General features: G+C 36.3%; 1 protein-coding gene and 1 pseudogene across 1 annotated transcript; one reads left to right on the top strand and one right to left on the bottom strand.

The window, feature by feature from the left end:
- The first annotated feature begins 2,606 nt into the window (after positions 1 to 2,606).
- Positions 2,607 to 5,680, top strand: LOC143552033 (glycosyltransferase BC10-like). The gene is made up of 10 exons (XM_077042338.1): positions 2,607 to 2,882; positions 3,666 to 3,782; positions 3,898 to 3,998; positions 4,182 to 4,253; positions 4,617 to 4,698; positions 4,775 to 4,855; positions 4,954 to 4,995; positions 5,075 to 5,134; positions 5,211 to 5,357; positions 5,446 to 5,680. The coding sequence occupies exons 1-10, from the start codon at positions 2,607 to 2,609 to the stop codon at positions 5,614 to 5,616; spliced, it is 1,149 nt and encodes a 382-aa protein (XP_076898453.1). The 3' UTR covers positions 5,617 to 5,680.
- A 2,464-nt stretch (positions 5,681 to 8,144) lies between these two features.
- Positions 8,145 to 12,079, bottom strand: LOC143552043 (uncharacterized; annotated as a pseudogene).
- Between the last annotated feature and the right edge of the window lie 5,835 nt (positions 12,080 to 17,914).

Here is a 17,914-nt window from a genome sequence, read left to right as displayed (position 1 = left end):
TGTACGATTGTTTTTTATTATTAAATGCATTTTATTATACCAATTTATTTATTATCATGATAGAAAAACAATAAACACAGAAAGAAGATTTAATAGTAGTTTATCATTATCATTCTAATTAGTTACTACAAAGCGATTACAATAAAGTGGTAGGCAAACGGGCAATAAGTTACGCCGAAACGGATAGAACGCCATTAATGGTTGGCTATAAAACTAGAACCGACAAACCCTTACCGGCTCGTTTGCCTCTAGAATTGTCCGGATCCATTTGGTAGACGGTGGATGAACATTGAGTAAAAAGTGCATGTAAAGTGAAAGATATGAGATTTTAAATAGAAAAATACATGGGGTATTTATTAAATTGGAATTTATTTGAAAAGGGGTAATGTAGCAGTTCAACGGCTATATTATTTGTTTGTGTCTTCGAGTGTCCTCCGGTGGAAATCGGGTCCCAGGCTGACTGGGATATATATATATATATATATGGATAAAAGATCCAATACAATAATCTCTAATCATACATTACGTACGCGAGTTCCTACACTGTTGATTTCAAAATCACGCGATGGCAATATTGTAAATTTCATCAACTATGATCCACTGCTCCCATCGATTTCGTCCGCCTTCACTATCACCGTTCATCAATTCGTCACCGTCCAACGATTGTATTCACCGTCGCGACCATCGACGTTACCGTCGTGAACACCATCTTTCTCCGTCACGAGTTGTTCACAGGTTAGTTTATCAAATTGATCAATTGAAATTGAAATTGATGAACTAATTGATCAATTAAACTTTGAAATTGATCTAATTAATCATCAATTTGAAGTTTCAGTTATCAATTTTGAGTTTGAGTTCTGGGTTTTAACATTGAACGTATTAACATTAACCTAAAACGTATAAACAGAACGTATAAACTTTTTGTATTGAACTTTTAAAGTTTAATTGATTTTTGTTCTGAACATTTAAACAGAACGTATAATACGTTTAAACAGAACGTATAAAGTTTTTGTATAGAACTTCTAAAGTTTTTTGTATAGAACTTCTAAACCTTTTGTTAGAACTTCTAAAGTTTTGGTATAGAACATCTAAACTTGAACGTTTAAAGGTGTTGGTTTTGTTCAGAACGTTTAAATTTGTAGTTTTGATGAGAACGTATTAGTTAAACGTTTAAACTTTTTGTTCATTTTTTGTCAGAACGTTTAAACTTTTTCTTCATTTTGGTCTAAACTTTTTACTTTAGAAGTTCTAGACAAAAAATTTTAGAAGTTCTGTACAAAAAGTTTAGAAGTTCTGTACAAAAAGTCCAGAACGTTTAAAGTTTTTGTGCAGAACGTTTAAACATGAACCCTAATCATAGCTCAATTAAGTGTATTATTATGTAATTTCATAATCAATTGATGATTCTAAAGCCTCCTACACATCAATTCTATTAATTAAATCAACAATTTTTGATCAATTTGAAGATTATTAAACTATAGCGATAATGGGTTTATCGATTTTGATTATGCTTTAGTTTTGTGGATGATTTGATTATGGTTGAAGGCTTGAAGCAAATGACGATCTGTTGTGCGATAAGTATTTTTTTGATTTAATTACAATTATGTCACCGCGTAGTTTTAATTGCAATTAGGATCTGGTGGTGCAGGGTCTCGCGTACCTAATGTACGATAACCTATTATTGTACGTTAACCCTCCTCTATATATATGTTGGGCTATAACACCATTACACCCATAAAATAAAAACATCATCTTTACTAGTTGGGCGTCACATGACACAAATCGTCCCATTTTATAGTCTTTCCACTACACATAGCCTAGTGTGAGAATTAAGATTGGGTTTCATGGTGGTGTTATATACAAGTGAGATGGTGTTGGCGACTCTATAAGAAAAATGTTTAAATGCTATAAAAAAATTAGGTTAAGAGAATCACCGAATCAGTCATTTTTTATTTTATAAAAAAGTTAATATACTAAAATGATACATGGTTGGTTGCCTTATGTTACGTAAGTGCAAGAACAAGTGGATCTTACGATCTTGAGACAAAAGAAACTAAAAACAAAAACTGTTTTAAAGTTTTGAATACTTCAAATCAAATTCAATTTTTTTATTTAAAAAAAAAGATAAAAACTTTTTAAGATAATTAAAAAACATATCCCCACTTGTGACCTAATGGAAAATTTGAGCTAAGCTTTGTGCAAAAGGTTGTCATTTTGAACCTTGAGCTCATCTAGGTTTTCATCCCACCGTGTGTTACGTCAGAGAGTTCTGCTTTTTTGGTTAGTGGCAGCCGGCAGTATAGGTTTCTGGAGAAACACCCAAGCCAAACTTTAAAAGACAGTGTAAAACCGGTTAATACAACATAGTCTGACTAGAATATGTTAAAGGCTAAATATAAAAAGTCACTGATTTAAAAACAAAAAATATTTGGTAGCCACATAAATAAACTTGTTTGTGTAAACATAAATAAAGCAAACCTAAAACCCACCCCCCAAGTGTAGTCCACTTTTTGTACTTAGACCGATCAATCTTCTAATCTATAAAGAACGAATTTGAACTAGAAACGAATTCTTTCTACAGGATAGGATAAGATGATCAAGTAATAATGAGGAAAAGAGGGCAGAATGGTCTGTGGGTAATCTGGAAGGTTGCAGCTGTTGTAAGCTTCTTCATCTATCTGCTCATGGCACTTGTTCGGATCTATTATTATTATTCAGATGATTCAGATGTTAATAATAATAATAATAATAATAATAATAATAATAATAATAATAATAATGTTGATTTGTTACAACAAGTAAATCCTAGAGTTGTTGCTTTCATGTTCTTAGTTCGTCGCGATCTGCCCCTTGATTTCCTCTGGCATACCTTCTTCTTACAGGTTGGTTAACGCACACATATATATTATATTTCATTTCTGTATATACCTTAGACTTAACTTATTTAGGTCACGTACCATAATGGTATTTCCCTTACATATATTATTATTATTATTATAATTATTATTAGCTTTTATATAGCTGTTAAACTGTGATCTTATTATTAATATTATTATAATTAGTAGTAGTTTTTATATAACTGTTAAACTTTGATTTCCCTTATTTTGCTTCATACACATGTACTTAGAGCCGAGGGTCTCTCTGGAAGCCACCTCTTTATTCCTTTGGATAGAGGTACGGTGTGCCTACATCCCACCCTCCCCAGACCCTACTTATAGCTTTGCTGTCGGTGGGATTTTACTGGGCATGATTGATTGATTGATTGATTGATTGATTTCTGTAGATTAATTAATTTCCAGCATTAGATATAGATAGAGATAGAGATGATGGGAAACAATCCACAAATTAGGGCCTTTTTCAACTTATTATTTTGGCTTTTACTTGCTTGACATTCAACACTTGGCGCCCTTTTCATAACTACACCCACCCTTTATTTACTAGACTAGAAGATAATGAAGCACATTGGGTAGGCCCCTTCAGGATTATGGGCCCGCACAGTTAATCACCCTGATCAAAAGTCAAAACGATAATCTTAGTAAATGGTTTAGTTGCTAAATTTAGATTATGATTTTTGAACTTCAATGACAATAGTTTAAGTTTGATCATATTATTGTTCGGGTTTGTTGTCTTGTCCATCAATGCATAGAGTGATAACATCAATGCAGAATGCTGATGCAGCCAATTACTCCATCTATATTCATTCCGAACCTGGTTTTGTATTCGACAAAACCACCACAAGGTCCACCTTCTTTTATGGACGCCAGTTAACCAACATCATTAAGGTGATGAAACATCCTCCTCTATAGTTAAGATCTTTGTTGATTAATATAATTGTTGGAGATATAGCATTCTAGTCGTCTCTTATCTTGTCCAATGATTGTAGTGGTGATGTTACAGGTAGCTTGGGGTGAATCCACTATGATTGAAGCTGAAAGATTGCTGCTTCGAGCAGCTCTTCAAAATCCCACAAACCAGAGGTTTATTCTTTTATCAGACAGGTAAATAAATAATAATATTCTTGTCATCATCATCTTTGTTATCATTATTATTATTATTATTATTATTATTATTATTATTATTATTTATTTATTTATTTATTTTTTTTAAGGCTGCAATTGTTGTCGTTGTAGATTGTGATGATTTAGTTATTTGAATTTGATCACAATTTCCTTTTTGTGCAGTTGTGTTCCAATCTACAACTTTAGCTATATTTACAATTATCTGATGGGATCTTCTAAAAGTTTCGTGGACAGGTATGCTTATTACTTTCATTTGCTCTTTGCACGTTGCAAATTATCTCATCTTAGTTATACGGGGTGTTTGGATGTGCGCTTTGATGATTATTATATAATATTGAGTAACCATTATGAAATAAGATACGGTGCACAAAATATTGCTCTGCTGCCAAACAATGTATACATAAGGGTATATAAGTAATTTTATCTTACTTTGAATGGTTAGTTAGTTTATTTGACATCAGATAATCATAAACAAACGTAGGTTGCCCAAATACTCGAAACTGATTATTGCAACTTGTAGTTGAAGTAAACAGATAATTACTTCCATTCAAACACCTTTGTATAAACTGTTGTTGATCTGGGCTTTATGTGTTTTAGCTTTCTTGATATGAAAGAAGGTCGCTACAATCCTAGGATGTCTTCTGTTATACCAATGAGGAAATGGGGAAAAGGCTCGCAGGTTGAACCATATTTTTATCGCATATTGTCTTATGTGATTTTACCTTAATTTGGTTCCTTTTAATCGAACTTTTCAGTGGATTGCTTTAGTTAGAAGCCATGCAAAAGTTGTAGCATATGACGACATCGTATTTCCAGTTTTTAAGAAGTTATGTAAGGTTTGTATTTCCATTTTTGTTATAACATCAGAAAAGGACAACATATGAACATATTGGTTTTTATTTGTTACTAACCTTATTTATTTAATGTTTTTCAGAGACGTCCACCCTTAGATTATAGTAAAGGAAAACAGAATTATGTAAGTTATTACATTTTCTTGGAATCATTAGTTAAGGTCAGCCTAAAACTCAGTTGTGAATTTTTTTCAAAATACGCAGAAACTTCAGAAGCAGCATAATTGCATCCCTGATGAGCATTATGTGCAGACATTACTTGCAGTAAGAAACATTTTTTTTTAAATTTCTTATGAAATCTTATTCCCTTTATAATAAGGTTCAAATTTTGTATCCTAAGATGAATGATCTCGAGGGAGAGCTTGAAAGGCGAACTGTGACATACACTTCATGGATCCAGTCCGCCACAAACATGGAAACGAGAAGCTGGCATCCTGTAACCTATAACTATGCAAGTGCCAACCCTCAACAAATTCAAAGAATCAAGGTTATAATATATCATATGCTTTTCTGTCATTATTCATTTTGCTTAATAAATAGCGAAACCACTTATATATATAGTATTGCAATTGCAGGATATAAACCATGTGTATTATGAGACTGAACACCGAACAGAATGGTGCAAGACTAATGGAATATTGGTCCCCTGTTTTCTGTTTGCTCGCAAGTTCTCTAGAGACGGGGCCATGCGGCTTTTGAGTCAAGGGGATTTTGATGCATCTGCTCTGCAACATACGACTCCATGACTGGTAGGAAATATCTAGATTGAATAGCAATTTGTTATCATAGATACAACGTATACACAATAACTAACTATTGAATAGCAATTTGTGTCTTTTGGAGTACAATCAATGTATGATCATCAACAAATTATTGATTATATATATATATATGTGTGTGTATGATATTTTTCATGTTTATAGGGGTAGAGTTAGATTCAAATGGGAACTCCAAAAATGTGGGGAATTGAGGAACCAAAGTGTTTATGTTTTTGGGGTTTTTTTGGTTTGATAAGGTTATGTGAGATATAAAGGATCAAAGAACACATAAGGTGCACCATAAAATCAGATTGATCGTCTAAGATAGAGTTTCCTAGTTCTCCAATGAACTCATCCCTCTATAGGGTATGGAATTGTCAAAAGAATTGTTTATTGGTGATATGTAGGGTCCCGTTTTATTTAATAATCTTTTTTTATTTGTTTGAACTACTCACGATGTAACTTAGTTATTTTGTCGGTTTCTTTATTTGTATGTTTGGACCCGATGCCATATATTTGTGAAGCCCATTGGGCCGTAAATAATATAATGGGGCGTGAGATGCTTCCCCTATAAATAGGGAAGCATACACATGCATTTACTATTCATTTGCCAAATCTCATAATCTTATCATCTCACCTACTCTCATCTCTACTTCCTCTTACCTTTCCTCTTCGGGAAATAACCCAAACTAAACAAGATCCTTGATCCTGGTTCTCTACTATTGATTTCTGCTAGCTAGTAGTGAGATTGATCCAAAAACTTTAGTTGATTGATTCGTTCTAAAGACCTACATGATTGATAGGTTTTCTTTTTTATTTTTTCATAAAGAAAAGAGACGTGGTGGTTGAGTTTAGGGGTTGTGCAACGGTTCAGAACCGTGAACCGAATATGTCTGAAAAATAGAACCGGAACCGTAACCAATTATAGCAAACCTGTTCGCTTCAAGAACCGGTAAAGTCGGTTCTCTCTAATTGTATCTATGCCAGTTGCAGTTCGGTCATTTATTTATCAAATGGGTTGTGCAAACTTAGCAAATTTCAAAACAAGTTTATATAATTCTATGTCTTCTTTCACGATAAATTTATTTAAATTACAAATTGAACATCTATTATATTTTTTAGTAAAAGCTAATTGTTGAAGTTAAATAAATCATTAGTTACAATAGATTAAAGGAAAATCATGTCATTTTTTATTATATTACTTTAAAAACATGAATTAAAATTAATCTTGGCTTCTAGGTATTAAACGCAAAGAAAGAAGATTTGATTAAAGAATAATTAAATGGATGCCGACTAATAAGTTACCCTATCAAAAAAGTGACTGCTAAATTTATTTAATATGTTTTTAATATTCTGATTCTTCTGTTCCACATCTAGAACCGTCGGCTTTACCCAGAACCGAATTGGGAACCGTTTAATGAAAATACCAAGAACCGTAAGGTAACACATCTTAGCGGTTATGATGCACCGGTTCCTCGGTTCTGACGGTTCCAAACTGTTTCTTGCTCACCCTAGTTGAGTTAACCTTGTTTGTGTCAAATCAAGAATTAAAAATGGATGCATGCATGCATATTAGTTGGATCGATCCTTACAGTCATATATTAGCTTCTTCAAGAAGTTGTCTTCAACTCCATTATCGAGCGCGAAAGGGTTCAGTGATAGAAGTTGACGAGTTGTCAACCCATCTCCATCTTCCTCCGCAATAAGTTTTGGATATATTCTAGTTATGGACATGGCCAGATATGTCCTTACGCCCATATATATGTAATAGTAAGATCGAGTTGATCATCATCGATTGAATTTAACAACTTAAAACAAACAAACGTACAAACGTACCACAGTTATGGTTGAGGATGGCTTCATGTAGTATGGTCGATTTATCACTTCTCCGAAGAAACAAATCCACGCCTTCTTCTCTCTTCTGTACTTGATCACTGAGGAAGTGGAAAATGCGGGACTTGCCATAGCGGACTGCACGAAAGGGAACGGTCTCTCCCAGCTTGTTAGGCTTCCACAGGCTTCCACAGCAAAGAAGGAGCCCTAAGCAACATCTCCTTAGCGGCCTCCAATGTCGTGTTGTTGGTGGACGTCGAGTGAAGCATGGTGTTTCCACTGCTATTTACCAATGTCAGCTTCTCGAATTGGATTTCATGTAAGGAACGGAGTAGGGCAACAACAATGTTGTTACGCTTATTGAAACCCGTCATATGAAGAATGGTGTCCATGCATGGTTACTACATGAAGCGGGCCATTCGTCAATCCCATGCATATCGCAAATACTTTCTTATCTTCTCCATCTATTAGAGCCTTATATTCTCTTTTATTTCAATTAAATAATACATTTTATATCTTGAGTGAAAAAGAACATGTCATCAACAAAATAATTAACGAAAAGAACAAAAACGAAAGACACTACAATTATATTCCAGTTTCTTCATTGATAGATTAAAAGCTAAAAATACATACAACAATGTATTTATTTTAGAGAATTTTATAATATAATCAGTGACACTCAATTACAAGATTAAACTAATGCTGAGCAATCCTGTAAAATCTGCTTGAGGTGGTTCAACGTTAATACAAGGAGGAAACAACGCTTCCTTAAGCATCCACACTTTCTCGCTAAAGGCGTTGAAGAGAAATTTATAAAGATGCACATAAGAATATCAACACAGTGAGGCCTAGCAACAGTTTATTATGAAGAGAGTATCAAAAGTCATTTAAATGAAATGAAGATGTGAGGATGGAAAGGAACACGATAACTGATGTCAAAGAGAATGTGAGAGACAGGGCGTCTGCAAGAGCGAAGACAATAAAAAAAGGTTTGTTCTTGAGAAGTGGATATCCTTTATTTTGATTTGGGCCTCCGGGTACAGTGTATGCTGCAGCAAAGGCAACAGTGGCTATAAGAACAGCAACAATGGAGCAATTCTCATCTGTGTTCTTCATCCATTCTTTGGCATCAACTCGTAGCTGTGTAGTTTTCTCAAGAAGCATTTGTTCAGCAGTCTCCCCATTAAAATTCTGTTGTAGTGTGGTTAACGATGTGCATACTTTTCTCATTTTCTGCATGCGTCAATAAGAACAAGCGGAAGCTTAGTATATTATGGATGCTTGGCATAAATATAAATGACATTAACTAAGTACATACTTCAAACAAGATTAAATCGTCTCTGAGTATTAAAGCTGGGTTTCTGAAGTCTTCCTCGGCTTTGCTATCTTTAGCCTGCACGCTAAACATGTGTAATAGCGAATATCCTTTTATGTCTATCTTTCCCCTTAGTCTCCTGACAGAATGTGCCATGTTTATTACAATATCAATGATATCCGTTCTTCGGTATTTAATAGCGACATGCAGAATATTGCGCCCATACCCATCAATGTGTTCTACCGCTTGTGGGTAGACATCTAGGATCTCCTTGACAATCTCTGTACAACCACTTTTTGTTGCTAACAATAATGGAGTGTCGAGGATAGGACCAAACTCTTTTGTTTCTTGTTGGCTAGCGTTCCCTTCGTATTTGTGGAACCTAGGCCTACTAAGATCCAGTCTGGACACTGTGTTCTTCCATGACTTGTCTTTTTTAACCAATATCTTTACAAGTTTTTTAGCCGATTCACATTTATGCTTTCCTTTTCGAATTTCTTCTATTAGTGGTATCCCATTACGTTTTTTTGTGTGCTTTACGTTTTTTGGACTACAATCGATGTCTGATCATCCACAAATTAATAAAAGTTAGCAAATTAATGATTACACACACACAACCACATATGTAAGCACATACATACATACATACATACATAGGGAAATACCGAAAAGAAAACCCGTGAGAGTTTAGAAAAAATATAGAAACCCGGCCAATATGTGGCCTGGATCCTAATTTTGTCTTTTGACTCAATAGCCTCTCACATCTTATCACCCTCTCTTCTATGTCATTCTCTCTATATCCATATTCTGGCAAAAAAAAAAAAGCTAAATCTAAAAAATGCCCCGCATCTCCTTCAATCTTATTGAAGAACCTTTCAAGATTGTATGAGTAAGCTTTTAAAATTTGCTTATTTGATTTTTTTAAGGAAAAACTCCTCCAAGAGTTTGAAAATGAAGTTTTTCAAAATTGTGTTTGCTTTTCAAAAAACAAATAACCAAGTTTCAAAAGCTCACATAAATACCTCTTTCATCTCCATTCACCACATGGATCGTTGCGTCTCTGATGATGATGACGAAGAAAGAAAGCATTATATATTGATTTGTGACATTGTAATCATGTTCAAAACCGGTCGTCCAACCAAGTCAAAAGCTGCTCCTTGCCACACTAATGAAGTCGTACATTATGAGTAACACTTCATGTGGTACGAGCAGCGAGTCAAATGGCACGAGCGACAAGCCGTATTAGATTTATCTGTGCTTTGTTAAGATTTATTGTATATTATTTGGGTGTTTTTAGTTGATCTTCAAATTTAGTGAAGAAACACTAATCGACCCCGGGCAGATTACGGATAATCTGGGGGTTAAGTAGATGTTTCCCACGAGGGTTAAGTCCGGTTAAGTAGATGTTATTCTTCTGATGGTTATTCTTGTCTATTTTGTCCATACCTTGGCAGGTATAGTACAAAAGATCCTCCAGAAACGTACGGACTGGCTCATTTGGGCGGGAGTATTCCCGGCTTGCTCATTCCTTCTTCAGGTGACATTACTGAATTATTGAGAGTTAGTGCCTTGTGCGTGTAGCCTTGCTATTAGTGCGGGTAGCCTTCCCTGATGGCTTGTATCCGCAGCTGCGGGAACAGGCGGGCTACTTCACCAACATTTGTAAATTTAAATAATAGTTACATTTGTAAATTTAATATTGCCCCTCAACTATAGTCAACATTTGTAAATTTAAATAATAGTTACAACTATGACCTTAATTTTTTTTATCCGTATCTTATTTTAATTTTCATTTTTAACCTAACTCCCTCATGATTTTTAAACGTTAATAACTTTTTTATACTTTAATACACACACACACACACACAATAAGAACGAACATACTTTTATCTTTAATTTGATTATGATATTGTTATAGTTTTTTTCAGTTAAAAAATTAGCATTTTACGTAAGGGTGTTTGCGGTCTGGTTTTGAGTGAGTCAAAACCGTTAGTAATGGTTTTTTTTGTCGTCGAAAACCAAAATAGAACCTTTGAAAATTGAAAACGACCAGCCAAAAGTTAAAGAAAAAAAATCAACTGTGAAATCAAACCGATGACTAGTTTGAATGATTTTACGGTTTCAAACCGAACAATGAACACCCATAATACTTATTATGTGCTTACTAATGTCCGTGTTTTTCACTGCATGGCGTTGACCTCCGTCTAGTATACAAATATATGTAGCCAAATTTGTATGTTGTAAATTCCTCGATTTCTTGTAGCGATAGGTTTAAGGTATAGTTATTTGCTTGCAAGGGTTTAGAATTAATTTCATATATAGCTTTACAAACATTAAAATATCATACATATATATATATATATATAATTTTTAACTACTTCGCAAAGGGCGTATATATATTTTAAGTTTTTACATTAGTGTGTGTGATATTTTAATGTTTGTAGGGCTCCATATGATTTTTTCCATAAAGAAAAAAGTTAAGTCTCCAACTACATGTGTTAATAAAGAATTAGAATTAAATGCATGCATGCAGGCAAATTAGATGCGGGATCGATCCTTACAATCGTATATTAGCTTCTTCAAGGAGTTGTCTCCAACTTCATTATCGAATGCAGAAGGGTTCAATGCTAGAAGTTGAAGAGCCATCAATCCATGTCCATCTTCCTCCGCAATCAATCTTGGATATGTTTTAGTTATGGAAATGGCCAGATCTGTCCGTCCATACATATATGTAAGAGTAACAAATGATCATTGATTGAATTTAACAACTTAAAGCGAACAAACAAACGTACCAAAGTTGAGGCTGAGGATGGCTTCATGTAGTATGGTCGATTTATCACTAGATCTCCGAAGAAAGAGCTCCATATCTTCTCCTTTCTCCCGTACTTGATCAGTGAGGAAGTGGAAAATGCGGGACTTGCCATAGCGGACTGCACGGAAGAGAGGGGTCTCTCCTCTCGTGTTGTGCTTGGAGAGCAAAGAAGGTGCCCTAAGCAACATCTCCCTAGCGGCCTCCACCGTCCCGTTGTTGGTGGCCGTCTCATGAAGTATGGTGTTCCCACTGCTATTTACCCATGTGAGCTTCTCGAATTGGGTTTCATGTAAGGAACGCAGCATGGCGACAACGAGGTTGTTACGCTTGTTGAAAGTTGCAACATGAAGAATGGTGTCATCATGTATGGTTAGTATGTGAAACGGACCATTGGGCAACTCCTGGCACGTCTCAAATACCTTGATATCTTCTCCTAGTGACAGAGCGTTATATAGCTCCATGTTAGTCTGGTCAGCATCATCTACAATAATGATATTCGATCATTGATGATGATGAATATTTAAGCATATGTATAGTGAAGTGAACGTGTACACTGAGACTGGCCCGGGCACGCTAGCTAATTTATATGATCGAAAAGGGAATCCTCGCTCGCTCGACTGATAAGCAAGGCAGGCAGGCACATATGATCCTCTAATTTGCTTTTGCCTATACATACAACGACTACTCATGTCATAAAGCAGAAATTAGTAAGCATTTCCCTTTGCGTGTAGTAATTATAAGAAAGATATCATCCATAAATTGAAATTCACACTTCAAAAAAAAAAAAAAAATGGAGGAAAGAAAAAACAGACAAAAGAGATGGATGAATAATTATAACACCCGAAAAGAATTTATTACTGCATAAAATAAAATCTGTTAAATAAATAGCATTCATTAATCATTATATGTCAAAGAAAATATGATTAAAATTTAAAGGAAAAACAAATTAAGCTGTCAGTGTATGAAGTGAGCAAACACAACAATTTTAGCTAAACAAATAAGAGGAAATAAAGGAGAAATTAAAGTCTCAAATTCCAAATGGGAAATTATAAGAAAATACACCAAGTTAGACTTTACACTTTATCAAAATAGACATCTTTTTTCAGCATACAAGATATCCCTCATTTCATGTTTCATACCTCATTTCAATTAATCATAGTTTTATTTTGAACTCACTGGTTGTACAAGCTAAAAGCTTAACCGACACCTTCATCGCCGATTTCCATGTCACGCGTGAAACACTAGAAACCTGTGAAGCTACAAACCAATTTAGCCTGTAAGTCCAACTCAACTTGTAGGCTAATTCAATCGGCCATCTCACCCAAAATACAAACATATATGGCGCCTCATTAAGTTAATATTTTTTCTTCTCTAACGTCCTCTAGTTTTTTTTTTAAAGGAGAGAAAGAAAAAGAAAACTAAGGATAGATAAAAAATAGGTGTTCTTAAGTTTTTTTTAAGATGGAAAGGAAAGGAGTAGGAGGAGTTAAGAGAGATTAAATTAATGTATTTTCCCAATAAGTTATCCTCCCAAAAATGGAATGATTACTAAGGATAACTATTTTTTAACATAGTTATCATTTTTTTCCTCTAATTTCCTTCCAACTCAAGAACACATCTAATTAAAAAAAATTTCTTCCCTTCCCTTTCTTATCCTTCCCTCTCCTTTCCTTTTCTTTCCTTGGTTAAAAACTCAAGAACAAGGCGTAAAGGCTAACTTGGAGATAAAGGCCGAAATAGAGATAAAGTAGTAAAGCACACTAAGGTGATGTTTGTTTTTGAAGACAAAAATTGTCTGCAATCTAACTTTATCTGATTTAATGTCTGCAACTGAATATGTGGTCTGAAGGTCTGCAATCTGAAAATATAAGACTGTTTGTTTTATAAATATGAAATCGTCTGCATAAGCTGAAAATTAGTTACCTATCATATGTATTTTGTAGCTAAAAGTTATTTAACGTTTGTAGACTGCTAAAATAATTGGTAGTGGTGTACGAACTATGGAAGTGGGTGGTGGTAGACGATTGTTGTAGGCGGTGAACGGTGGGTGGTAGTGATGGACGGTGGTGGACGGTGATGGTAGCCGACAATGGGTGGTGGTGGTGATGAACGCTGGTGGCAGGTGGTGGACTATGGTGGTGGTGGATGGTGGTGGCGGGGTGGTGGTGGTGGATGGTGGTGGCGGTGGACGGTGGGTGGTGGTGGCGGTGGTGGTGGCGGGTGGTGGTGGATGGTGGTGGTGGGTGGTGGTGGCGACAAACGTTGGGTGGTGGTGGATAGTGGTGGTAGTGGACGGTGGTGGTGGTGGGTGGTTAACGGTGGTGGTGGCGGACCGTGGGTGGTGGTGGTGGACGGTGGTGGTGGCGGTGGAGGGTGGTGGTGGCAACGAACGGTGGGTGGTGGTGGTAGTGGACGGTGGTTGTGGGCGACGTGGGTGGTAGTGGTGATGGACGGCGGTGGTGATGAGTGGTTGACGGTGGTGGTGGCGGACGGTGGGTGGTGGTGGTGGTGGTGGACGGTGGTGGTGGCGGTGGAGGGTGGTGGCGGGCCGTGGGTGGTGGTTGTGGTGGTAGTAGTGGACGGTGGTTGTGGCCGACGGGGGTGGTAGTGGTGATGGACGGCGGTGGTGATGAGTGGTTGACGGTGGTGGTGGCGGACGGTGGGTGGTGGTGGTGGTGGCGGTGGAGGGTGGTGGTGACAACGAACGGTGGGTGGTGGTGGTAGTAGTGGACGGTGGTTGTGGCCGACGGGGGTGGTAGTGGTGATGGACGGCGGTGGTGATGAGTGGTTGACGGTGGTGGTGGCGGACGGTGGGTGGTGGTGGTGGACGGTGGTGGTGGCGGTGGAGGGTGGTGGCGGGTGGTGGTGGCAACGAACGGTGGGTGGTGGTGGTAGTGGACGGTGGTTGTGGCCGACGGGGGTGGTAGTGGTGATGGACGGCGGTGGTGATGAGTGGTTGACGGTGGTGGTGGCGGACGGTGGGTGGTGGTGGACGGTGGTGGTGGCGGCAGAAGGTGGGTGGTGGTGGTGGACGGTGGTGGTGGCGGCGGAAGGTGGTGGTGGTGGCAGACGGTGGATGGTGGTGGTGTTGGACATTGAATGTTGGTACTTAGTATGATGTTTAGAAATGTGAAGAAGTGTGAATATGGTGAAAAAACATATTTTTTAAGACAATAAAAGCAGTTTTCATATCTTTTTTTTAAAACAAACAGTCTTCAAGAGCTTATGTCTACACGTCCGCAGACATGGGCTCCTTACAGACCTTATAAGCAAAAACAAACACAACCTAAATGTGACAATCGTCAATTTCAGGTTAACTCCGTTAACTCAAACTCCGTCAATTCAAACTTAAGATCACTGGATCTATAACGCACACCTCATTACATTTAAACTAGGGTTTAAATGACGCTTGACACTTACTACATGTGTAGTCTTTCAGGATTTGCACCGAAACGCAAACGAGTTGACGCAAACGATTGGTGAATAAACGAAAAACGTCAAAACAATAATTATGTGATAATTATGTGTTAGACTTATGTGTTATGTGATAACATTGTTATAAACGTTAACTCAATGTGCTAGAACTAGTTAATTAAGCTAGAAAAGTAACATTTGAAAGTGGAGGGACCTAGATGTAACATGATTGTTATTAAATAATATTACGCTAAAACCCTAGCCTCTCTTTCTCTCTCAAAACCGATCGGCCAGCCCCCCTCCCCCCTTGTTCTTGGCTGCCATCAATCACACACACACATATACACAAGATCTTTCAAGTTTAATCGAAGATTAAGGTGCTAGGAAGGTATAAACAACTATCCTATGTATTTTACATGCTTAATTTTGAGTTTGAATGGGTTAATTATAAACCCTAAAATCTGGAAATTTCATATATTGTGTTCATATGATCTTTGTTTGATTTGATGATGTATTGATGATGATTTGATAACTAGAATTGATATTGTTACATGTTAATTGTTGTGTCTTGATTTTGAGATCAAATAAAACCCTAACCATGCATGTATGGTGTAATTGATGTGCATGGATAGTGATTATGGTGTCTAAAGTGTTATATGAACGGATTATAGTCTATAGATGGTTAATATGTTGAGTTTTGTTGCAAACAGTTTCTGGACAGATTGTGCTGTTGATGTTCAATTGACTGTATCGGGGTGTAAATGTGAAAATTGGTTGAGATTATTGATACTACAGTAAACTAGGTTGAGTCTAGTTTCTAAAGAATATAAATTTGCAATTTTTGGACGTGTAAAAGTTAACCTTTATGATTTTACAAAAACGTTGTGCAAAGCTGAGTTGTTATACCTGCTGTTAGGTTGTTTTGTAAATGTTATATCTCATGAACTACGAGACCAATTGGGTTGGTTCCACTTCTGGAAGTTGACTTATTGAGTTAGGAACCTAACCCAAGTGGTCTTGCATTTGTTGGATTTTTCATTTAACGGGAATTTCAAATAACATTCTGTTGCGCATGAATTTGACTGTTATGAGCTTGCTGTAGTGTTTTGATCATTATGAGAAATCTATGTGGAATAAAAATAAAATAAAATATGTTCTGGAAACATAACATATGCATGCTTTAGTGATGATTTTTGGTAAATTAATTGAGATGCTATGATCGGTGGAATAGTACAATCTTTCAAGTAGAATTTCTGTCTCGGTTAAACTAGCTGCTGAATTTTGTGAAAATGCATGAAACATGATAATTGCTAGTTAATTGTTATGTTTTGACCAATTTGCCCCTGCGGGGAATACTTGCTAAATAGTTGTCGTGTTTTGACCAAATTGCCCTTGCGGGGAATAATTGCTAGTTAATTGTTATGTGTGACCAAATTGCCCTTACGGGGAGTAATTGCTAGTGATGTACATTATTAATACATGACACGTAAATAATTGCTCACACACATATCGTATCACAAATGTACTCGTTAAGTCACACACGATTCACAAACAAACACGAAACGTATTTTGTGATTAGGAATTATGTGCCGGGTCTAGAGACTTGATATTAGTTCCGATACTTAGAAAATCTCCTTGTTGTTTTAGAACGCTAGAGAGAGTTTTCTGTGACGCGCATCACTTGGTGATTTATTTTGGGAATTCTTCGCAAACAGTGAGTTTCACTTACCCTTTTAAACTGTTTTAAACGCTTTTCACTTGGGGGAGATAACATACTCCGATAAACGCATTTAAGATTTTGTTAGTAAATTATATATCACTTGTAAAGGCTAAGTGGCAAACGAAACATTTGAAGTCCTACACATCGAACCGGTTAATATTTGGAATAGCGAGTCACTGTTGAGTAGTACTACTGGGTTTGACAAACCCCACCCAACGCTAAACTCGACTGGAGGTCGAGCGGGTGTAATTTTGGCTAACACGTACCATGGTCTGGATGACCTAGTGACAAGGCACTTGATAAACAGTCAGCTTCGGTGTCGAACACTTAGTAATACTTGTTGTATAGGCTAGCTACCTATCGATATATAATTGATTTAACACTATCTGGTAACGCAAAACGCTGAACGCAAAACGCTAAACGCAAAACGCTGAACGCAAACGCTAAACGCTTTATTTTTTTTAAACTTGTGAACTCACCAACCTTGTGTTGACACTTTTAGTATGTTATTCTCAGGTAGCCGAGGCGGGCGCGCGGTATAGGATCATGCATGGTTTTTGAACATTCTGATGTGCAAACATGTTTTAACTATTATTACTTGGGTTTTTAAGTCGTCCTGCGTGACGCAACTTTTGTCTTTTGGTTTTTACGCTTCCGCACTTAATTTCATTTAAACGTTTTTATGGTTTGATTATAACTGATGATTCCGATCCTGTTAATTCACACCCTCTAACGGTAAAACTCCGTTAGTGGAATTTGAGGGTGTGACAATCATTATTTTCTGCCCATCGGTTGTACTAATTCCTTTTGTTTACATCATATTATAATGTTACGCCCATCCAGCAGTTTTTATTTTTTATTTTGGCCCAAAATGTTTCCTAAATTCTTTTGTTTACATGCACTTAAGTTTAATCAGATTGAATTATAAAGTTAAGTTCTATATAAGCAGAAAACTAACTTTTTCAGTTTGTAACAGTCAATATTTTAGGTGGGTTTTATTTAGATATAAATAAGATGTACAAAACTAGTTATTAAATAAATAATGATTGAAGAAATTAACAACACTTTATAAATAGTCATAAAGTCTGAGAATACCTATGAATTAACAATTAATTAATCATCACATAAAAATATGATTTTAGGCCAATTTCATTCTTCTGGGGTCAATTTATTTTCTGAGCAAAATTTTCAA

Source organism: Bidens hawaiensis, unplaced genomic scaffold, assembly GCF_021521415.1.
Source record: "Bidens hawaiensis isolate Kalapana, Puna unplaced genomic scaffold, B.hawaiensis_p1.1 tig00016758_1, whole genome shotgun sequence".
Lineage (NCBI taxonomy): Eukaryota > Viridiplantae > Streptophyta > Magnoliopsida > Asterales > Asteraceae > Bidens > Bidens hawaiensis.
This window is presented reverse-complemented; position numbering and strand designations above follow the sequence as displayed.